Raw genomic sequence first — 24,982 nt, forward strand, 5'->3', positions numbered from 1 at the left:
CCTCGCTGCAGCCAGCAGCTTGATGTACTGGGCCCATTTTTGCTAAGTAATAGGCAATCAATGTCCACTATGTATTGGACTCCAAATTGCAGCGAGGACATCTTGGCACTTTCTAGCAAGTAGCAACATTGGACATGTGACAGTAACCCTAACCATAAGGATCGGTCTGAAACTGCTTGTCTGACCATGCAGGTCTAAGCGTGCACTTGGGTCTCTGGGCCTGCAGCTTCATAATGTTGCTTTAGTCCAATTGTATCTGGATGCACACTTGGATTTGCAAGATGAGACTGCATATCTCAGACTTGCAATGTCAGACACAATGCACTCGATGGAGCTAGTGACATCACTCTGAGGGTTGGTGTTAGGTGTGGGCATTAAAAAGCATTGCAGCTCAACTGCACCTAGGCTACATCTATGAGATGTCCTCTGTTTTAGTCGGCCATTGTTGTTTTGTTTATTAGGTTGTTGGGCAAGTTAATCAATTGAGAAATTAATGCAAGTGATGCAATTGGCATTGCACATTCACATTTTTGTTGTTTACACATAGACGATAAAGATGTGATTTTTAAAATCTTGCACTTTGAAACTTTATGAAATTCAAAGATTTTATAGTTGTTATTCACCCAAAATGCTGTTGTCATGTAAATGATAGAAACTTTCTTGCTTGCTGATAGAAAGATTTATCTCAGAAGTCAGAAGCGTTTGTTTGATTCAGTGCTCTTTTGAAATACCACTGGGAAATAATACTTCCAAAACCAGGCTGTCATTGTTGCTGTGTTTGCATGGCATTTTGCAAAAATAAATTACTTTGTCACAGCTAGTTAGGACATGGTGTAACGTGAGCTGGCTGCACCTAGAGAAGCCTTTGGGGAAGATGCACACACACACAAAACACTGCATTTACAATGTCAAATCCTCAGCTCTAATGTGTGTGTGTTTGTGAAAGGCTGTGAACTAATGTTGCTTTATATTCACATCATATACATACAATTTTACACTATATTTATATGTTCAACTTTTCAACCCTGATTGATGAATAGACAGGTGGGTACATAGCTAATCAGTAAACATGTAAAACAAGAAATGTGACAGGAGATTTTTCTTAGTGCTAATGTTTTGGTAAAACAAACAAAAACATAGAAACCGAAAAGCCTAATTAGTCTTCCTGTCGTTCTCTTGATCAACGATGTAATGAGTGACTTTTAATTAGGATCAACCTGCAGTGCTGTAGCTGGCTTGGATTTCCTTTAATGCTGGTAAGTTCAGTCTAAGAGCAGTTGTTTATTTGTCGCTCTAATAATGAGCTCTCATTTGTTCTCAACACATTTTGCATAACTTTTCAGGGTTTAGTCCTATTTTCTCAAGCAGGAAACATGTTTTTTTGCTTTGAAATGGATTTTGAGGGTACGTTTACATGACATTTGTATTCTAAAGTCAGACAATTTTCTTTTTGTGTTTTTTAAACAATGATCCATGTTTACATAGTGTCTTAAAACTGTTATACTATACCAGACAAAAGTCTCCTATCCAAGTTTTAGGAGCAACAAATAATAGCTTGACTTCTAGTGGCTTATCTGAAATGCCTCAAGATTAACTAATAACTAGACTAATTTATTAATAAAGTCATCTAAAAGGGCAAAGAAAACGTTCTTGCAGGACTCTCAGAGATTATCGATATAATTTGTATTCATCATTAATGCCTCTTCCTTCATCTTACCCCTGACAAGCTCAATAATGTTCATGTCTGGTGACTGGGCTGGCCGATCCTGGAGCACCTTGACCTTCTTTGTTTTTTAGGAACTTTGATGTGGAGACTGAAGTATCAGGAGCGCTATCCTGCTGAAGAATTTACCCTATTCTGTGGTTTGTAATGTCTGCACAAATGTCTTGATACCTCAGGCTGTTGATGTTGCCATCCACTCTGCAGATCTCTTACATGCCTCATATTTAATAAAACCCCAAATCATGACTTTTCCTTCACCAATCTTGGCTGATGTCTGTGAGAATCTTGGGACTATGTGGGTTCTAATAGGTCTTCTGTAGTAGTTGTGATGCAGTTCAACAGTTGATTCATCTGAAAAATCTACCTCAATGACTAACTAGAAGTCAAGTTATTATTTGATGCTTACAACTGGGACCAATGACAAGCCTTTTGTTAGGTAGTGTATGACCACTGTTATATTTTTGGTAGTTAGACGCGTACATGACTGGACATGTAAAACATAAGCAAATTATGTCACTATTTTCACAAAATTACATTTTTATAGTTGTATATGGACAAGAGAGCTTACGTTTTCTGCCAAAAACACAACTTTTGCACTTGAAAGTGTCATGTAAGCATACCCTGTAATACACAACACAAGAGTGTGTTGTTGTACAACATTTTTTTCACCAAAGCGCTGAGCATTGCTGAAATGTGAACCCTTGAAAACTCCACTCCGACACAAGCAAGTCTACTCCCTGTCATTGCGTTCGAAAACACTAACAATTTCCATATTCAACATGGGGCAAAAACTTCTGTTAAGAGCATAGACCTCTTTAAAAGCCCTTAGTAAAAATTCCTCCTAATTATACATACACAAAAGGTACAGCTTAGAATAGTGCATAAGATTAGACCAATCAAACGTACCACCAGACGAATGGAGCCACCAAACAAATGGGAACAAAGTGATTCTCCAATATACTTATTACATGTTTCTGGACTGGCAACTAACATGTCATTCAAGCATTGGTTATAATACATCTTTCAAAAATTATTAAATAAAGCGAATGCTTTTTACATATAGCGCAAGCTTCAAATATGGCAAGACATCTTTTAAGTTAGTAAGGGAGGGCGTTAAAATTCGGAAGCACTTCATCTTTGTCAAATGGTTGTCAACTGCGGCAGGCTCGACTCTGATTCCAGTTACGCTTACCGTACAAAAGAGACAAATGGTACATAAACAGTAAAAATACATTATGTATTGCTAAAGATAAAATGCTACCCGGTGGCATTCACATCACAGGTAGAACAGAAGAAATCTGCAACAACAGTCATTCAGCTTATTCGGGTGGTTTATAATAACCAACAAATAGTCTTCACACCGAAGGATCTCGGAAGCAGATATTTAAACCTTTTGTTTGTTTGTTTGTATGTGTGAATGCACTCAATCTCATTTGATTACACTTTTTTATCTTTAACCTGTGCAGTGATGTAATTAACTTACCAATCCAGTGCTCAAAATATGTTTTCTACAAAGTTTATTCCATGTGATTCGGTGGAAATTTGATCCATCCTTGCCGATGTGGTTTTAACAACAATTAGAACTTCTCTACTCGCTCTTTTCTAGCATTCCTCAAAGAGAGACTCTACTGTATGACCTCCTGGCCGACAAAGTGGCTCCATTTCAGGCAGAGGACTGTGTTGCTGGCTCACCTTGGCATCGCTTGACATCTCCCTGCCAGGAGAGTCTGACAGCTGCGCCTGTCCTCCCGGGTTTGCCCCTGAAACCCAATGACACCCTGGGGGCATTGCTACCGAGATAGAAAGAAGCATCACTGTTGCTCAGGATAGTTTGACTCGAAGCTGACCCATGAGAGCATGTTGATACATCCTCGCATCAGTTTGATGGTTGAAAATAGCCATCTAGGAACATGCTGTAACTGTATTTGTTGTCATATTTTTGGAGCCGTTGTCCCTGGAGTTAGTCCAGAAGTACAAATTACCTCCAAAATGAAGCTGGTGTGAGGATAGAGAGAGAGCAAGACACTTCCTTTGTTCTTTTCTCATCCTTTCTTTATAGTTCATTACAGGCCCAACTGCTGTAACGTGTACTGCAGTGACTATAATGCAAGTTAGTGCTCAGAAAAGGACGCTTTGTACTGTTATGAGAGCAGTTCCGCCTCTTTCTGAGTTCAGTAATCCTTCTCTGCCTCTCACAGAACTGCTTTTTTATTAGCAAGCAGCCCTGAGCAGCAGTTCCGTTGAACTCTGAACATTTCACACTCTTTAATAGTCCCTAGGTGGCTTGTACATTAGATGTCATCGGCCCGTAAAATTGCACAAGGCTGTTCAAATAAAGTGTGCTACTTTTTAGACACAGCTGTTTGCTCTGTACACAGATGTTTTGTTGTCACATAAAGGTATAAGAGGTCACGTCATAGTGCATAAAAATATCCACATTTTGTTATGTGGTGTAGCCTCTGTCTTATGAGCAAAACAACATGTTCATTGTAGATGAGAAGACAAGAACTTTTTGATCTGCTGTATTCAAAGTGTGCTGTCATCAATTACAGCGCCCCCTGCTGTTTGGTGGCAGTGTGGCAGCCAAACGCCTGGCTGGGAACAGCTTGGAGCGGCAGAGAGGGAGTGAGGTTGACAGCTGTGTCCATCAGTCATTTGCCCCAAGGCAAGAGAGGACAGATAGGCCTAGTATTGCTACCATTTTCCTTGGTATTTTCCTCTTCAGGTCCAGAAACACCTGAACTCTTTTAGTCTTAAACCAATGCCCACAACCACATTTAGTGATTTTCCATGTTGTGTGCATCAGGATGCTACAATAGGGTTTTGCTGCTACATGCTAGACTTGGCCATCAAACCATTGGATTAATAGGTTCTTGCTTCGACCAAAAGGATAGTTATTTACATTCAGAAGTATTCAAAAGAAGCAGGCTGTTTGACAGATATTGCAAAAAATACACATAGGCCAGTTTAGCAAAGTTGCTTTGGCAGTGCTACTTATGACATTGCAGGACTTGTTCTCCTAGATGTGTGCTCCTCCGTCACTATGGCACCTGCGGGCGACTTTTGTCCCCTGAAATGTCTCTCTTGAGGTCTGTCAGTAATAGAGACTTGCTCATTGACCTTGTCTTTACCTGTGGCTTGTCTCGAACTAGAGTTTGAAATAGAAGCAGCCAGAATAGATTTGATGTTGGTGGTTTGCTCCCTGGACAAGTTTTGGAGCACAAACCAACTTTACCTAGACCCTTATTCGTTGGCAGAAATAACAAGAACCTGTACATCACGAATGTCTTATTCTTCTCTCACGGGACACCTGGATTTCTCACTGTCCTCTTCCTTATGTTTCCTTGCTGTACTTTGTCCTCAGTGGTCTAGAATTGTCGGAATAATATCTCGCTCTGTGGCAGCTCTTGGCTGATGGAAGTTGACAGCACAATGGCCTTGTCCAGAAGGGTGTGAAGACTCCTGAGGTGCCAGGCTCCTGCCCTTTGCTATTGGACACATGGGTCCCAACCACAAAAGACATTTGAATGCCAGGAGTACAACAGGCCAGATTTTTAGGGGAAAGTACGATCACCGGGGATTCAAGGCCCATCAAGAATTGGAAACAAGACCATGCAGTGCTTTCCCCTTCGTTACTCTGGTAATTATAAATCTAATCCAAACTAAATAAAAGTAGGAAACATACTATAAATATAATTGCATGTGTAGAAGCTTCAACATCCAGTTGCAATGTCTAATCGAAATCATGCTTTCTTGTGTTTTTGTCCTTCCCAGGCTTCCCCTCAGACTGTCACCTCTGTTTTGCTGTTTGTGGGCAGTCCCTTGTGTTTCAGGTGGAGATGTGGAGACTGCCCATACCCCAGAGGCTGCGTGAACAGTTCTGGCAGAGTCTCGATGCTAAACTGCCGCTTGTTGGAGAAGGCCTGACGCCGACTGTTAGGCTGGGACAGCGGTGGCTGCGCCATGAGAGGGACTTGATGTTGGACATGGCTCTTGTTGGGGTCCCAGGCCTTGAAGGCCGAGCTTGAGGTGAGTGGGTGAGTGTTGGTCTTGGAGATCTTGGGCTTGGGGACTTGAGCAGATGTAATGGTGATAGCCAAAGGAGTATGGATATCTGGAGGAGGAAGGAAGGGCTTATCTTTTGGGTGGAAAACGATTGGCTGGAAGGTTGCAGACGAGGACTGGCGGTGTGCGTAATCCATCATGGGGTAGCTCTTGGGGTAGTAATCCCTGGCTGTAGTATCTGCAGTGACAAAGGGAATGGATAAACAAACAATTAGAGTCATTGAGGCTAAAATACAACAACAATGTGAAAAATATTCAAGTGTTTTGTTTAATAAGGTCATTATTCACACTAGCATAGCCTACAGTATGGGGTGTACAAACCTAATACATGTGTCACACTATACAAATGCTATATTTAGTGTTCAGAGGATCTAATTAGTAAAACACGTGGAGCAGAAGGTCATCAAGTGTGATGTGAGGATGCCAGTGGCACATTTACTTCACGCCACACACAGATTGCATGCACATACATTCACTTGAGGGAGCTTTGGCTGTACACATCATGGGCATGATGAAATATAAATTGTATATGTCCTGAGGCTGTTTGAACAGATCAATGAAAAAAAAAATTCAGAGACGAGGTGCACATAGTTCAAAGCAGATAATGGAATGGTTTGGTCTGGTAAAAAGGTAATATATTGACATTTTGAGGCACAAAGACAACCTGCCATCTACGTTTGCAGAAGTTTTTAAAATGTACAGTAATACATAGATTATGAAAATCTATCATGAAATATTTTATACTTGCTTTGTGGAACCAGTTAATGATTACTCTGGTCTCATTACAAAAACAAACAAGTGTTTATTTTAATAATTGTGTGTGATATTATAATTGGTAATACTTGCACCAGCTTGATAAAAGTTAGCCAATTGTGTAATAGACATAGATTTTAGGGATAAGAAATAAGGATAAGAACATGATGTGGGTTAGCATGTTAGCAAAAGTTGACAGCGGAGAGTTAGCCTTTTAGCCTGTCTCGTCAAATTAGCCCATCTACATTGAGCGCTGCAAGCTATAGACAGGGCCGCTCGCTTCACTGCCCTCAGAAATAAACAACCTTGCCTTACTGTTTTGTCATTTCGGTCTCCTTTTTCTTGTTTTCCTTTCTGACTTCCTTTACAGTTCCTTCTTCCTTCTATCGATTGAGTTGCAGCTGAAGCATATACTGTAGATGCTGCTGACAAGGCACACAAGCATGTAGCATGGTTTGTGTACGTGTGCTCTCCTGGCCTGATGGGAACCATTGTTTCTGCCAAAATACTGCAGCCATTAAAGTAAATCTGTGAAGTTGGCATTAGCCGCTACTGTTATGATTGTTTTGACCGTATCAGTATGGATGAGCTCACTGTTTGTGGTTGTGTGTGCGCGCAAATGTCGGCTAGTATTACAATCAGCTTAGAAGGTCAAAATTAAACCTGAAGGGGTTTTAGGGATGTTGTTTGCTGCTGAGAGCTAATACCATGTTGTCTCAGCACTACGCATCTGAAGTGTTTGAAGAAGTGACAAATTCTGAAATATTCAGCCAAATGAGGATGTTAATTTGTTCTCGTCGACAGTAAATCAAGCAGTAGTTTGTTAATGTGGTTAGACATGCAGATTAGCTCATTATTGTTTTAAGTGTGTACATCTATTAGCACATTTGTGTTTTTTAAGTTCAGGAGTGAACATGAAAGTGAAAGAAACTGGCTAACTTTCAGTGAACAGGTAAAATTTGGGCAGTGTACAGTATATATTCAGTTAGCATGAATTTATTAGTGAGTGTGTTTAAAGAGAAGGACGCTAATAATGAGCAAGAGAAGAACAGATTTAGTAAACACAACTGCAAACACACACTTTGAATTAGCGGTGTGAAGCTTCACTTGGCTAATTATTCCATTTGACTACAATTTAGAGGGTAATGCTTTCATTATAGAAACACTTGTCAACAATTTCAAACAGTTTAATTAATAGTAATTATTAATCACAATATAGTTTTTTATTTCGATTTCTTTGATAATAAATAAAAACAAAGAAGGAAAAACTGACATAATAAAAAGAGGACACTCTACAGTTTGACAAATATTGCTGCTGTTGGACAATATAATGTACTTTTGAGGCTTTTTTAGTCAAGAATGTTGTTGTTTACATTGCAACTATGCAGTTTATTTATAAGGATAGTGCCTCTTTCAAAACATTAATAATTTTGGAGATTCAATGCATCGGCCACCATTATCCTGTCTGAGCAGACCAATGTAAGTGACGTTCTGCCACAAGATGGCAACAGAGAATACATAATAAGTCTTTAAAAGGAGAAAAATTCAGCGTTTTCTCAATGTAAGTTTCAAACTACAGCTGAACAAATCATTATAAATCAGGTTAGTGACATTCCAAGTCGATCTCTTGTTTGTATTTCGAATTTTTGTACCACAGAAACTGGTTCTGTTTGCTTTGGCTTTTTCGGTGCAGCCAGCATCAGGACGTGGATGCACTGGGTTGCTGTTTCTTAATATTTCAGTGTTTTCTTATAGATTACATCAAAAGAACACAAGCAATCTTAATGAACTATACATCAGTATAAAGCTACGACCCTCAAGCAGCCATTGTAGCTAGTTGTTTTTAATGGAAATCTTATAAAGAATGTATTTGCTAAATTTGTCTAAGTTGTACAGAAAACGCTTATTAGATATGGAGTGAATATCACCGTAATAACAAGACACACATGCATTCATTGCTGTACATATTGGTTTATTTTGAAAGGTTAGAGTCCACAGATCAACATCCCATCAAACACATTTAGTCCATCGGCACAATAGTGTTGAATTATGGATTGTTATTCGTTTGTTTAGGACACCATTTCTGCCGGAGATCTGTTGTTTACATTGTTTACTATGTCACGCGCAAAACGGCGTCTTTGTAGTAAAAAGCAAGTCGGTGCCACAGCTTACGGTGTTATTGATAAAATGAGACCACAACCTGAATAAAAAGTCAAAGTTATATATTAAGTTATTATATTATTGTGATATCTCGATTGCAACAGGGAAATACTGGGGGATATCTCTGTAAACTGATGGCATTTCATGCCGTTCATCCGTAAAATGTGAGCAAAAATTACCTGTCTTGTCATCACTTTAGACATTACTCTAGAGAATCATTCAAATGCTAGCCCTAAAGTGACGTTTGTGAACTGTCAATGGTTTCTGCTGTTCTGATGTCGGCTGTAGATGTGAATAAATGGCGGAAGAAAGTAGTTCCTCATACAAAAGGATTTTGAGACTCTTCGTGTTTGGTTTTTTTTTTTTATACATTTGCTGTCGAACTGTTGTATAAATGCAATATCACACTTCACAGTTATTTAATTCAGTCAAATGAATTAAATCAGTTACAGACCTATTAATGTTTCAATTCTGGTTTGTAAGACTGTATATATTATGAACAGTATATACTAAACACAAAAGCTGTTATACTGTCGTTGTACCTCCATAAAGGATACACATTTGTGTCCACATCGGTACTTAAAAAGCAATTTTGGTGTTTTGTTGTACCATGAGGAACATTTTTGTACTTTTTAAGCTACTAATATGCACATTTGTAGACCCATTAGGTAGAAATGTGCACCTTATGAAAAGAATAAAACCACAGTGGCAGCTTTTGTATCTTCTAAGAGTAGTATTACCCATTATTATGTAGATGAGTTTGGTTTTATCTTCATTTTTGGAACCCTATAATAAAAACATCTTTATGGTCATCTAAACACTTAACACTAAACATCTAAACCAGGGCTCATCAAACTTGTTCCTGAAGGGCCGGTCTCCTGCAGATTTTAGGTCCAACCCTAATCAAACACACCTGAACAACCTAACTAAGGTCTTACTAGGTATACCTGAAACATCCAGGCAGGTTTGTTGAGGCAAGTTGGTGCTAAACCTTGCAGGGACACTGACCCTCCAGGACAGAGATTGGTGACCCCTAATCTAAACACTTTAAATACTGTTTTAATAAATCTTTCTGGTAACACTTTACAATAAGGTTCATTAGTTATTGCATTTACTAACATGAACTAATCATGAATAACACATGTACAGCATTAATTAATCATAATTGAACATTTACTAATGCATTATTAACATGCAAGTCCATGCTTGTTAACATTAGTTAATGCACCATGAGTTAACATGAACTAACAATGAACTACTGTACTTTCATTAACTAACGTTAACTAACATGAACAAATACAGTAGTGAATGTATTGTTCATTGTTTGTTCATGTTAGTAAATGCAGTAATTAACATTAACTAATGAACCTTATTGTAAAGTGTGACCATCTTTCTGTATGTTATGTAATATATACTTTTTGTTTTTGTTTTATGAGAGGCTTAGGATATTGAACACATCATTAGCTCATAAGTTCATTAGCTATGAATGAATCAATCAATGGAAACTCCTCATTGTGTATGCATGTGTGTGTGTGTGTGTGTGTTTAGTCCTGAGGGTCATTCAGGCTCTGCAACACGAGAGAGTGTGACATAATTGGCCGATGATGTCACACACAGGAAGTGCTCATAGAGTGAACATATGTATCAAACTAATGAACAGACGGTAAATGTTCTCACAGCTTCTCTGTTCCTCTCTGTTTTTTCTTTCCTTCTTCACGACTTTTTCTTTTGCTGTAGTTTGCCTTTATCTGTTGTCTTCGTCTATATCTGTCTTTTCTGTATGACCGTTATTCTTAAATGAAGACTGTACAGGGAAGTTTTCTTAAGCATCTATTCACTCCGGGTGTCTCTGTGCGCATGTTCCTCCGTCATTCTCTCGTCTTTGCCTCCGCTTGCCCTGCTGAACTCTCTCGTTGCCAAGCATAGTCAGAGCTGATCCAAACGCAGCCATCCAACAGACACAATAATCTAAATCTACACTTCTTCTGACGGAGAGAAAATAAATCCATTTCAGACTTTGTGCGTTTGATCCTCTCTTGTCTCTTTGTTGATCCTGATTTTCATACTTAGTCCACAATTCTTTTTATATTAGTGAGATTCCACTATACTGTAACTACAGGTGTAAAGAAAGGAAATCATATGTGTGAATCTTATAATAACTGTCAAGAATATGCACAACACAATATAGAAATTAAGAAATTATATAGATATAGAATTTAAATTAAATAGAATTATAAGATTATAATAATAATAATAATAATAATAATTATTATTATTATTATTATTATTATTATTATTATTGCTATTGTTATTAACAAGTCATGCAAATTAATAATAATAATAATTATTATTATTATTGTTATTATTATTATTACTACTACTACTGCTATCATCACTATTATTATTATTAATTATTATTATCATTTATACTGATTGTTACATTTAATAATAATTGTTGTTGTTATTATTATTATTATTATTGTTATTACTATCATTTATAATGAGTGTTTAAAATAATAATAATAATAATAATAATAATAATAATAATAATAATAATTGGTGTTGTTGTTATTCCAGGTATGCTAATAAAATTAGGATTACTTGAGACTAAAATCAGCACAACTATTATTATTATTATTATTATTATTATTATTACTACTACTACTACTACTACTACTACTATCATTACTATTATTGTTATTATTATCATTTATAATGGTTGTTAAAAATAATTATAGTTATTATTATTATTATTATTATTATTATTATTATTATTATTATTATTATTATTATTATTATTATTATTATTATTATTATTATCATTATTATTATTATTAACAACAACAACAACAACAACCGTAATAATAATAATAATAATAATAATAATAATAATAATAATAATAATAACAATAACAACAACAACAATAATAATAATAATAATAATAATAATAATAATCAATTGTAGAAGTAGTATATAAAGAAATAATATCAATTAAATGTCAGCCTACATTGTGTAATAATAGTTGGTTTGGTACATTTACTGTACCAGAAATAAAAGTGTTTACACTTTGCCTGTGTCTCTGTATGGGAGATGTGTACACCTTTACCCCTTTTCAAACTGCTTTTTCTATGAGTTGTGTATCAAATATATTGTGTGTGTTGTGAGCTGAAAAGCCCTGAATTTGATCACCAGAAGGGCCAAATTGTGCATGTTACATCTTTTTCACCCTCAAACCACACTTACAAGAAGGCAAAGTTAAGATCCAATCTGACCAGACCAATTGTTTTGCTTCCTAATATTGGATGTATCATCAGGAGCCACATGTATTTGTTTGTGGTCACGCTTTTTTTTAAGCTACAATTGGCTATATGCACAGCTAGTGTTTTTCAGCAAATGAAAAACTTCGGGTGAAAGCTTAATGTGAATATTTTATATTTCATAAGGTTCCTTTTACATCATCAAGGTTGTGATGTAATTCAAATATAATCAATTGAATAAACTTAAGAATTTATTTAGTTGTTCAAGTGTAAAACAAGATGAAACCCCATTTAACCGCTAGTGTCGTCAGGATCGGCAGGCGAGCACATAAACTCCATTGAAAATACGGGTAAAATAAAATGCCATATTTTAAGGACATGGTGCATTTAATGCAGTACTTCTTGTCCGGTCTGAGACCCACTCTATCGTATATCTAACAGGCAGTGAAGATCCCTGATTTTTAAAGAATCTGACCTTAAACGTAGCAATTTTATAATTTTTTTTTTAAAGTTCACTGGAAGCGCTGAGGCTGGCTGACTGGCTTGCTGATGTCTGTGTGCATATACCCCATTCTCGTTATTAGCAATGCATTAATTATGACTTTAAGCTCAACAAACTCCCAATTTGCTGCCTGTCAACAGTTTTTAAAATATACACTGTATATTAAGGTAGTAGTTGGGTTAAGGTATTAAAATTAGGGATATTAAAACAAAATCATTCAGAAAATCTGCTTTACATGTACAAGTAAAAGGCCAATTTAATAATTGTGGGATAATAATTCACTAAACTAGTTAATAGTAAGAATTCGTCGTTGAAGGACCTCAAGTCTGAAAGAGCTGACTGGTTGTATGTACAAGTATGAATAACTGAGGCTCATGGTTTCAGATAGAAAACATTTAAAGCGCTTACATATTGGATGATTTGAGGGTGAGTAAATTAACAGCAAATATAACAACGATCCCTGTAACAAGCTTTAGTGTCCTTGAGTCTGTTTTTGTGTTTTCAGGCTGTTATTCGTTCAGCATATATGACATATATTTTCCCTTCATTTCATATGGAACTCATTAGTACTTTACAAACGATTTCCCATCAGCCTCCATTTCTCAGAGAGCATGTATTTTCACATCTCTCAGGGGGGAACGCAATAAGAATGAAGGTTAGCGGGTTGTTTGGTGAATCTGCTGCTCTGTTTCAAGCCTTACTGACATTGATAAGGTTGCATTACTTATCTTGTGTTTGAGTCCATTAGCATATCTCTATGTGTGTAATGCACGCTCTTTCCAGATCACTCACCTGACAGTAAAGTTGCTGTGATTTTAACAACATGTGAGTTTTTTTCTTGATGTGAGATGTGATATTTGCATATGGGATTATCATGTTCATATATGCGTGAGGTTGTGTGTTTACCCTGCAGTCAATGACACTGGGAAACATTTGCAATGGTAATCAGTGGTTGTGGGTAAAGTGACCTTGATGAACATGTGTGTGGCGTTTATGGTGTACATTACTAGATGTGAAAGCTGTTAGTGTGGATATTAGCCCACTTCACACAGTCGTTCCGGTAAATTACTGTAAAACAACCAGATGGACTTTTACGGTAAAAGCACAAATGTGTTTTTCACATACATTTCAGGGGTTTTTACTGGTAGGACACTATACTGGTAAACGCTGTGATGTCAGTAACTGGAAAACACATTAAATTCTGGACCAATTTCTTCAGTAAAATGAGAGTAAGCATTTTTGTTCAGAAGCCGGTTCAGAGCACAGAAAAAAAAAGTAAAAAATGTAATTGGGCGAACTATGTGGATATCTCACAAACTGTTTTAGAAAAATTCAATGAAACAATGCACATATAAAACCAGGATTAAGAAAAACAAGTTAGAATTGAGATGACCAGGGGTTATCAATCTTGGTCCTGGAGGTCCGGTGTCCTGCAGATTTTAGCTCCAACACCAATCAGACACACCTGGGCTAGCTAATAAAGCTCTTATAAGGCTTTATAGAAGCATCCTTGCAGGTGTGTTGATGCAAGTTGAACACCGGCCCTCCAGGACCAAGTTTGAGAACCCCTGATGTAGAACATAAATGATATGTTAACTCTAATAAAGTATTCTAAAGAAAAGGTTACAACCACGGGATAGTTTCAACTTTTTTTCAAAATAATTTTCAAGTCTAAATTACAAGATGTAATCTAAGAACTCTAAGAGAAAATCCAAATGGCAAGATACAAAGTCTGAACCACAAAGAAACTCTTACATGAACATATACAAAATATGTACAGTGTTATATGTAATCATTTTAATATATAATATTTTTTTTCTTCTGGAAAAAGTCTTACTTGCTTTATTACGGCTAGAGTAAAAATATTTTTACATTTTTTAGAAATCATTTTAAGGTCAATATTAGAAGCCCCCTTAAGCATATATATTTTTTTAATGATGACTTGCCTAATTACCCTAACTTGCCTAATTAACCTTGCTAAGCCTTTAAATGTCACTAAGCTGAGTACTAGTATCTTAAAAAATATCTAAAATATTATGTACTGTATATAATAATTCCGAAGGGCTAATAATTCTGTCAATCGTATATATATATAGTGCTCAGCATACATGATTGCACCCCTCACAAATCTCTATTTTAAATTGATTTTTTAATAGGAAGATACAATATCATGGTTGTGCATATACATTAGATTAGACGGTACTGAAGCCACATCTAGAGCTTATCTAACAAAATAACTTACAATAATGGTCCAAGAACTAATACAACCAAATTTATATGTTATAAAAAAAATATTAAATACAAGTTTTAAAAAAAGGAATAATCAAGAGAATTTGAAATTTAGTAGGTTGTAATTTTTTCAACATTTTGCTTGAATTTAATTGTATTATCTTTCAACTTCTAAATATGTTTGTTGACTAAAATATTATTTTAATAAATATATCTGTTTAATAGGTCTGTTTTGTTTAAATGCACTAAAATAAATTGTCTATATTCACAGAGAAATGGAGAAAAATATTCATTTTCAAAATGGGCTGTACTCAATTATGCTGAGCACTGTATATATGCATAAAACACCCTGTTCACACATTAACACAAAATGGTGATCTAATGGTAATTTACCAGGAAAAGCTATACAGTATGTGTGAAAGATGAAAGAGGTTAGTGTGTGTGTGTGTGTGTGTGTGTGTGTGTGTGTGTGTGTGTGTGTGTGTGTGTGTGTGTGTGTGTGTGTGTGTGTGTGTGTGTGTGTGTGTGTGCGTGCGTGCGTGCGTGCGTGCGTGCGTGCGTGCGTGCGTGCGTGCGTGCGTGCGTGCGTGCGTGCGTGCGTGTGTGTGTGTCTTACCCATGGTCTTCAGAGAGGAGTATTTGTTGAAGCCCAGGTTGTTGTGTGGCTGAGAAAGGGTCATTGCGGGACTCAAAGGAGGAAGCGTGACGTTATTCAGGTGATTGTGCTCTAGAGGAGGAGAGAAAGCGTGGAGAAAAGAGGACAAGGAGGAATGAAAGAGTGAAGAAAAGAGAGAAGGGGACACAAGAAGGAGGGGTGCGTTAGTAAATGGGAAGTCAGCACATTTTTTAAAGAGATGAGTGCATGTGATTATACAGTAAAGGAGAAACCCTGCCGTTCATTTAAGCAAGGGGAATGAAGGACATGCATGCAGACAGAGGAAGATCTTAAAGCTGGAGCTCAGGTGACAGCAAGGTCATGGATTTACACTGATCACATCAGCTGATTCATGTGTTTGGATTTTGAAGTCACTTTAAATGAATGTGTTTGCTGTGTTAATGTAGGCTGCTTTTACATAACACTACAGTCTTATTCAAATTACACTCAGTTATATTTTATGCATGTACACTGAAAAAAGAGACTTCTTAAGTTTATAATTAGTCTTTTTTCCACTTTTCACTAAAAACTCCTTCAAACAAGATCAATTGACATAAGTGGAGTTTTTAGACATTCTAACACAACGACTTACAAATTTGTTACAACAAATATTCACACAACAAATTGACAATAAAACATGCAATATACAAACACTCCATACAGAAGTATAGTGATAACAAATTAATACAATAATAAACAATTACAAAAAAACTACAAAAAGGAAACAAATAATAAAATAAATGCAATAATATTAATAAATGAATAAATAAAACAGGAATCTTTTGTTTTATTTAAATTAGTCTAATACTCTTCAATTTAACAATTTCTTGTTAACCATTTGTTTTGAAAATAATCCGTGAAAGGTTGCCAGATTTTATAAAATTTGTCTTCTTTCTGATTTTCTCCAGTTCCATATGTTTCATTCAACGCTCATTCCATTTGATTAATAATATTAGCCTTCGAGCTAGTAGACAGACAAAAGAAACTATATTTTGTTCTGTACTGTTTCTTGAAATCAGTGATGCAGAACTAAGATATGGGGATCTGGATCTATTGGCTTTTGACCTATTTTTGAGATTATTAGAAAAGTATTTTTTCCATCAAGATGATAATTTTGGGCAGCTCCAAAAAATATGAGCGAGTGATGCCGGTTCTAGACCACACCGATTACATGCAGGGTCCACTTCTGGAAATGTGTTACTAAGTTTTTTTTGGACCATCCATTCATTCATTTTCTTTTTCGACTTAGTCAATCAGGGGCTGATTTTTCGGCTTAATCAGGGGTGCCTTAGTGGAATGATCCGCCAACTTATCCAGCACATGTTTTACTCAGCGGATACCCTTTCAGCTACAACCCAACACTGGGAAACACCCACACACTTGTTTGGACCAATGTATATTTTAAATTGTATGAGGCCATGCCTTGCACAAACGGATGATCTTAGAGTCTGTTTAAGGCTCATCTCTCATCTGTGATTTTAACACCTAAATCTTCCTCCCAGGAGAATTTCAGGTATTCTAAAGTTGCTGGAATGGCATTCCATATATATATAACAGTTTGCAAGTACCAGTTAACAGGCATGCAGCAGCATTTTGCACCACTTGCAAATGGGCAATAGCTGACCTGCTACTCCCAACATGCTGTACAGTGCATTACAGTAATGTAACTGAGTGGTCATAAAAGCATGGATTACTGTCTCAAACTGTTGTTTTGGTATACATATTTTTACAATATCACACCATACAAGAAAAATTGACTTATGTTTCGTATGTCAGGCTTTACAGGGTAAAGGGGAAATTAAATAAAGTCTTAATATTTTATGCCATCTTGATTTTGGAATACAACTTGAGTTTAATTTTATTTTTATTATTCATTTTCTTTTTTTTAGCTTAGTCCCTTTATTAATCAAGGGTCGCCACAGCAGAATGAACTGCCAACTTATCCAGCTCATGTTTTTTCGCAGCGGATGCCCTTCCAGCTGCAACCCAACACTGGGAAACACCCATACACTCTTGCATTCACACACATACAGTATACTACAGCCAATTTAGCTTATTCAATTCACCTATAGCGCATGTCTTTGGACTGTGGTGGAAACTGGAGCAACTTTTTTTTTATTGTGAGGCGATCGTGCTACCCACTGCGCCACTTGAGTTGAGTTTTTAACTGAAAAATCTAAACAAAAAGCTTGTTTAATGTACATGCATCAACCTGTAATGTTTTTTTAAGTATAAATAAAATTCTTGGCAGGTATTGAAACAATTCACAAGTAATGTAGCTCTGAAAAAATTCACTTGGACAAGAAAATTGAGACCAAGTGATGAAGAATAAAGTCACTCACTTAATTTTTTTTTCAAATCGAAATACAAATATCCTGACTATACAGTTCATTCTCATATTTAAAAAAAAATAAGCCACTGCAAAATAATAAATAATGTAGATTAATTATAAATAGGTGACATTTTTTCTCTCTCTTCTAGAACTAGAAGTAGTCTCAGAAGATTTTTAGCTAAAAGTGTGGTCTTTAGTGATTCATGAAATCCAAGTCAATGGCTGCTGGCACTTTGAGATTAAAAATAAATAAATAAGGAAAACATACATGCAAAACAAAATTGTGCCTTTCGCCCACAGCTTTTGATGACACACGGTTGACAAAATGGTTAATCTAAGCAAGAAACTGAATATTAGTTACATATACAACATTAGTTTTAGCCTCAACCCTTAATCTTTCCTAAAGTTTTACTGAGACAAAGCAATTTTTACATCTTCGGTTTCAAATGGTGAGTAAAATGACGGCTAATTAATAAGCTTATCTAAAACTATTAAAGATATGAGAATACTAGAGTCTCTGATAACAGGTTACCAGAGTATTAATTTGTCTTATTACAGTATTTGTTCATGTTAAGTCACAGTGCATTATCTAATGTTAGCTAGCATGGATTTGGATTTTAATAAAGCATTAGTGAATGTTGAACTACAGTATGATTAATAAATGCTGCTCAAGTATTAGTTTATGACAGCAAACACATTAACTAATCAAACCTTACTGTAAAGTATGACAGAATCTGAAAGATAATATGGTCATTGCAACTTAATAGAAACCAGAGATATACAGAGCACGTTGTTTCTGTCTTGTGGTTATGTTTGCGCATGTGTGCAATTAGCATCCATTTCCAATACGCATACATGCCATGCGGTATATGCAAGTTAGTGCTGTCTACATGCCGTGCAGAGGTCACTAAAGGTTATTTAGGACACACATACTGTGTCCTCCCCTTTGGGCTGGCCTGTGTGGTCACTGACCCCATTCTGTCACATCACTGTGCTCTTGTGTCTGTATATATGCACTTAACGTATGCATGTTAGGGTTAATGCGTGTATGTAACTGTGGCAGGAGGGATCGTTACAGCACATAGACACAAAAACCTTCACATGCAGGCAATTAAATCTGCAAATGGACACAGGTCACAGATAATGTCCTATTCATACGCATATGAGGCACACATTGTGTTTATCGATGCTGTCTCACACATTTTTTAAAGGGTTAATAGTGCACGCGCAAACACACGCGGTGTCATGAAAAGGCCGCTTCCATTTCGCTGAACTCATCAAGTCCTCTATTCCAGATCTGCTTTTAATGTTCTGTCAGACATCATTTTTTATGCATTTTCATATTTGTTTGTTTACTTTCCACAGCTTATCATTTTAAAAATAATAATTAAAGGGATAGTTCACCCAAAACTGTACATTCATTTATTCACAAAGCTGTCTGATTTTTTTTTAAATATCTCCTCTGTTGAACACAAATGAAGATATTTTGAAGAATGTTGACCTGTAACCTTGGACTTCCGTATTTGTTTTTTTCTACTATGGATGTTAATGTTTACAGGCTTTCAGCATTCTACAAATTATCTTTGTGGTGAACAGAACAACAATCTGAAACTGGTAGGGAACACAAAGTTTGAGTAAATAGTGACAGAATTTTGAGTTTTGGGTGAACTATCTCTTTAAAAACATCAAAATTAGGGATCAAACAAGGCATTTATAAGATGAATCACAACATTATAGACTTTTTTGGTGTGTGGGGGTGGGTAAAGAATGTATTTCAATATTATGAAGCATTGATAATTAATTAGAAAATAGTTTTGCAAAACTTTTGACGCAGTATTAGAATTTGGACATATATAAAGTGATTGATTGACTGACTGACTGACTGACTGATTGATTGATTGATTGATTGATTGATTGATTGATTGATTGATTGATTGAATTTTTTAAAAAACATTTTTTTAACCATTTGGGTTAAAAAGAAATTCTACAATTTAAAGTTTTTACATTTTGTTTTTATTTAAAATTTTTACAGCATGTCCGCTGTAGTGGACCACAGGGCCATTTTAGTTCGAAACGACCGCCACTCAGACACCATAACTGTACAAGATACGGCTGTAAAGGGATATTAATCCAATATTATTGTAACAAAAACAAAACAAAAGCCATTTTTTCCTTTTGTATCGAAATTCCTGAAACAGTTTAGTCTGAAAGAGATCCGAACTAAAAACAAAAAATGAAGTGGTATTAATCCAAAACAAATTTAACATAAAAGCTATTTAAAACTAATTTTCATTCTCTAATTTTCTCCAATTCTCTAATTGTCTGATTGTTAGACTCTAAGTCAGGGTCTCCCTCAACTATTTTATAAAGAATCCTCTCTGCTTCAGTTCTGCCTTCTACAACATGCTGTCATTAATTACATTAATGTTCCTGGTGTCCACTATAGTGGACATTTAAAAAAGGATGATATTTTGAAACACAAACAAGTTAACAGCTTTTAAAGCTAAATGTATTGTTTCTGACAGTTTAATAAACAAATGTATATGCAATAATAATAGTAAAAACACATTTTAAAAGCAAACTTTTTCATGCCTCTCTTCTTCCCAAAAAATGTGCTTTTTTTGTATGTCGGCCATTTTGGATGCAGTGTAAGTGGTTCCTAGCATGCCAGCCAATCAAATGACATATCACTAGAAAGCCCAAGATGTCCTCTGAACAGTACAACAGGACTTGACAGAGTAGCTCAAAAAGTTCAAAGAAAACTCTTGAAAACACAACGTCCACTACAGAGGACACAAGTCAATGGGCGGGGTCTCAGGAGAATAGGATCACATACTAAAAGCCGTCTCTTTATGTCTTCACTGATTAGCATTCAGCACAAGACCTAAAGTATATGGATTGTAACCACTACTACTAAACAACTGCATATAATTTAATAATATATACACCATGTTTTATGCAAATGACACAGCTGATTTAGATCTATAGTCCAGTATAAAGTCCAGTCAAACTTTATACAATCTTGTTCACAACATGAGATCTCTGTCTGTTCCTTCACTTTACTTTTCTTTCTTTCCATTTCTATCCATTCTTTCAATGTTTGACTTCAGAATCTCTGCTTATTGTTAAACTGAACTTGTGTTAGCCATTTCCATTTTTATCTGTAAATATCAGTCCTGTATCTTTTCATACTGTATATTTTACATATATTTAAATAGATAAATTCCAACTTGAAATGAATCATGTCATTGACTGGATGCAGTCGCATTTTCTTTTTGTTTTTTTTTTCTTTTTTTTTATCTTCAGAATAAAGACAAATAATAAAAGAGATCTCTAACGCCCCACTTCGATCTGGTGTTTCTCTCCCGAGGCTCGTTCCAGAATAGAAGTGTCAGACCTCCAACAATTAAATGTGTGACAACTGCATCTTTTCTCAGCTTTTCTCAGAGTTTTATCAATTCTTTTTAGTTTCTCTGTTTGTTATGCAGTGAAGGAGAATGGGTCTGGGAAAACACGCAATTAAGTCGAGAGATTCTTTAATTAACAGCCCAGATTTGATTCCCTTTAATTCAATGGCTTAATAAAGAATTTCAGTTTGTAATTGAGACCGGTCAGATGCTGCTCAGTTTTGCATGCAAATCAAGTTTTACATATTGATATTTCCTATATAATAGTTGTCTCTACCGTTTCAATGTAAATATAATAAGTACACTTTAAAAATTTGTTCTGTCTTGATTTTTTTTAATGTCAAATGCCATTTCAACTTACATTAATTAAACTTAAAACATCAAGTAAAAAAATTGTATAACTTAAAAAATAGACTGGAAACCTTATTAACTTATTGAAATACGTTCAAGTAACATTAATGTTTAAATTTGCAAGTGATTTCAACTTAACTTAAAACGTCAAGTTAAAAAATAAGGTAACACTTTAGTATAATGATCCATAAATGTATTACACTACATTAAGTATGAATAATATTTTACCATTAAGTATGACTAATCTTTTACCATTATTTTAAAGTGTTGCCAAAAATTATAACTTAAAAAAATAAAATTGAAAGCTTATTAACTTATTAAAATAAGTTCAGGTAACATACATGTTTTATGTTGAACTTTACAAGTAATTTCAGCAAACATCAATTAAACTTCAAACATCAAGTTAAAGTTTGCATAACTTAAAAAACAAGTTGAAAGTTAAAATGAGTTCAAGTAACGTAAAAACCAATGTTGTCATGACTTTTCACCATAGAATTTTTACAGTATACTCCGTAAAAATGATTACTTAAACAAATTACTTTGACTTGTTACAAATGAATGATTCACAGTAAGTTTGACAAACCTAATTTAGAACAGTTTTTATTAATAAATTAATTTAGTTATTTATGGCAGGTATAAGTATTGTTTGCTATTAATAGTGAGCAATACTTGTAAAAAAGTATAATTATTATATTAACATGGGAAGGAAATTATTTGTACCGTATTAAAAGTATTTTAATTATTGTATTAAATGATTTGTACTGTACTGTATGTACTGTTCTAATCTTGTTTTCTTAAATAAATTACTAAAACTTGTCACATCTAAAATAACTTAATGAATCTATTACTGAAAACTGTCCTAAATTAAGTTTGTCAACCTTAATGTATTTAACTGTGACAAGTTTTCATATTTTATCAAGTTCTTTATTTATTTATTTGTTATTTTGTTTATTTATTTTTCATGTGAAAAGTTCTGCTTATTCAGTATTCAGTAACTGTGTAGATGCAAGCCAGTGTAATATTATTGAATAGAGAAAGTTTAAAGGTCACCTATTTTACCCCTTTTTCAAGATTTCAGATAAGTATTTTGTGTCTCCAGAATGTGTCTGTAAAGTTTCAACTCACAACACCCATCAGATTATTTAATATAGCTTTCAGAAGATTGGAATTTCCTGCTCTGAACACAATGCAGCTGTTTTTTGCCTATGCCTATTAATGCTAGTTTTTTTCCCACCAACCGTTTCCACGTGCCTGTCAGAGTGTGCTTTAATCTCCGCCTCAGCTGCGTCAGATAAACAGCACAGTGACAGACATGAAGGAAGCAGGTAACGTCTCACGTAACGTTTGTGAGAAATACTACAGTAAGAACTTTACCAATGATTATTTGATGTATTTGTTATGGAGTGGCAATGATGTAACACAATGTCATTACAAAGTTCACACACGCACACATAGACACACACACACACACACACACACACACACACACACACACACACACACACACACACACACACACACACAGCGCACGCATTTAACTTTAATACCAGTTGCTTTGCACACATCCTGTTTTGTTGATATGATTATACATGTTACTATGGAGACATGTAATTAATACGCAGCTGTCAATCAAAACAGTGGGCAGGCAAACCACAGTTCTATGTCACATTGCGGTGGGCTTCAAAATTGGAGGGATTTGGATCCTATTTTAACGTCAGCAAATAAAAAAAAGAGAGGCTTATCTTTATTTCTCTTAAATATGAATGTGGACACACTACCTACATACAGTCCTGTCCAAACAGCTTACAAAAGATGATTGTACACAAATATAAGAAATCCTGCATTGCTCAAAAACCCATTGTTGAACTTTGACCTGAACACAGTTCATCTTTTACCTCCTAATCCATGTATATTTTTATTCAGGGCATTTGTTTAGAGGGCTATATGAATACAGCTCAGAGATCAGCTGCAAGGGTGAATTTTCTGCCTGAAGAGAGGATTCCTCTGCCAGCGCACAATGCCTGGAAGTCCGCGCTGTTCCAAGCTCTTGCACTGGTGGATTGACATTAGGAGCACGAGGCTCTGAGCGATGCTTCTGTGGTCAGGCTGCAGTTGTAATCTAATAATCTAATAATCTAAACTCTATTACACGCAGACGTGGAGATCAGACTCTGATGGAAACAGACATCACAGTGTCTCACACTGTATCTGCCCCTCACCCCAACCTCTCTATTGCATTCTCTTTCTTTTATAGTATAAATCTCTGGTGTCCCTATAGTATGTCATAATATGTTACCTCACAATTGATCAAATCTGCACCTATTTGGGTGTGAGCAGAAATATGCTGTTTTTGTGTGTCCCTTTAAATGTAAATGAGCTGCTGCTGCTTTCTAAAAGAGGGTGGATCGTTTACACTGTGTTTTTAGGTTGTTGCTAAAACACTGTAAAAAATTATAGGTTAAAAAGTCATGACTACTAATGTTTTTGTTATTATAGCTTATTCAGGTTTCAACTTTTTTAAGTTAACCTTTTTTTAAGTTATGCACAGTTTAACTTAATATTTAAGTCAGTTTAATTGGTATTCATTGAGATGACTATATAGAAAAGCTAATTTGATTTACAAATTAACAAAAAAAAAATTAAGACAGCAAGATTTTGCTTACATTATTTTTTTTACAGTGAAGGAGTACAGCTCTGGCCGGATGTTACTAAGAATTATGGTAACACTTTAGTTTAGGTCACAATCCACTGTATTAACAAACCATTAACTAACATTACTGGCTTAATAAAGTACTAATTGGCTGTTTATTAATGATTAGTAAGGTTAAGGTAGATGTTGGGGTTAGGTTTTGGGTAGGATTAGGGACATAGAATAAGATCATACCTTATTGAACATTTATTAGGCAGGTAATAATCCAGTAGTTAATATAAATTGTGACCTAATCTAAAGTGTTACCAGTTTATTTTTTGTGGTTTAGACAGCTTAAAAAAATAGGAAAAGGCTTACCAAAGCAAGGTTAATAGTTTGCCCTTTATCAAATTTTCTACACTGAAAAAATTCTTGCTGGCTTAAATTGTTTAATTGAGTCAAATGAACTTCTATTAATTTCAGCTTACATAAATCAAACTGACAAAAAATAATATGCTCAACTTTGTATAACTCCACAAATTTAGTTAAAACCTGATTATCTTATTAAAATAAGTTAAAGCAACATAAAAATATTTGTTGTCTTGAATTTTTGTCATCATATTTTTTAGAGTGTATAAAATTGATGTACCGGGACTCATGCAGTGCTTACAGAAATGTATTGTTTTCACAATATGTGGCCTTTAAAAAATATTGGTTGCCCTAACTCTCTTTGTACTCCATTATTTTTTCCATTGCTCATTCTTCATTGTAGATGACGGAGTGATGGGTGGGTGACCCACGCTCCTCTCGACTTGGCATTACGTAACTTAATGAACTGCTAAATGGCTATCGAGCTGTAGCTCTCCGTCGCGGCCCCTCTTCCTCATGGGAGTCTGACGTCTATGTCATAATTAATAA

General features: G+C 35.4%; 2 protein-coding genes across 3 annotated transcripts in view; one reads left to right on the forward strand and one right to left on the reverse strand.

Moving 5' to 3' along the window:
* LOC147845623 (uncharacterized) overlaps nucleotides 1–24,982 on the forward strand; it is an 807,608-nt gene that overhangs the window by 156,355 nt on the left and 626,271 nt on the right. The window lies entirely within an intron of this gene.
* LOC100535636 (protein shisa-9) overlaps nucleotides 241–24,982 on the reverse strand; it is a 121,919-nt gene continuing 97,177 nt past the window's right edge. Inside the window, exons 4-5 of one of the 2 annotated variants that reach the window (XM_087244508.1) lie at nucleotides 15,307–15,417; nucleotides 569–5,966 (exon numbers count right to left, since the gene is read on the reverse strand). In XM_087244508.1, the coding sequence (XP_087100634.1) occupies nucleotides 5,506–5,966; nucleotides 15,307–15,417 (572 nt within the window). In that variant the 3' untranslated portion in view covers nucleotides 569–5,505. Of the gene's footprint in view, nucleotides 5,967–15,306; nucleotides 15,418–24,982 lie in introns of both variants that reach the window. The other variant, XM_087244509.1, reaches the window with a different exon arrangement.

Source organism: Danio rerio, chromosome 3 (genome assembly GCF_052040795.2).
Source record: "Danio rerio strain M-AB ecotype USA chromosome 3, GRCz13ab, whole genome shotgun sequence".
NCBI classification, from domain to species: Eukaryota; Metazoa; Chordata; class Actinopteri; order Cypriniformes; family Danionidae; genus Danio; species Danio rerio.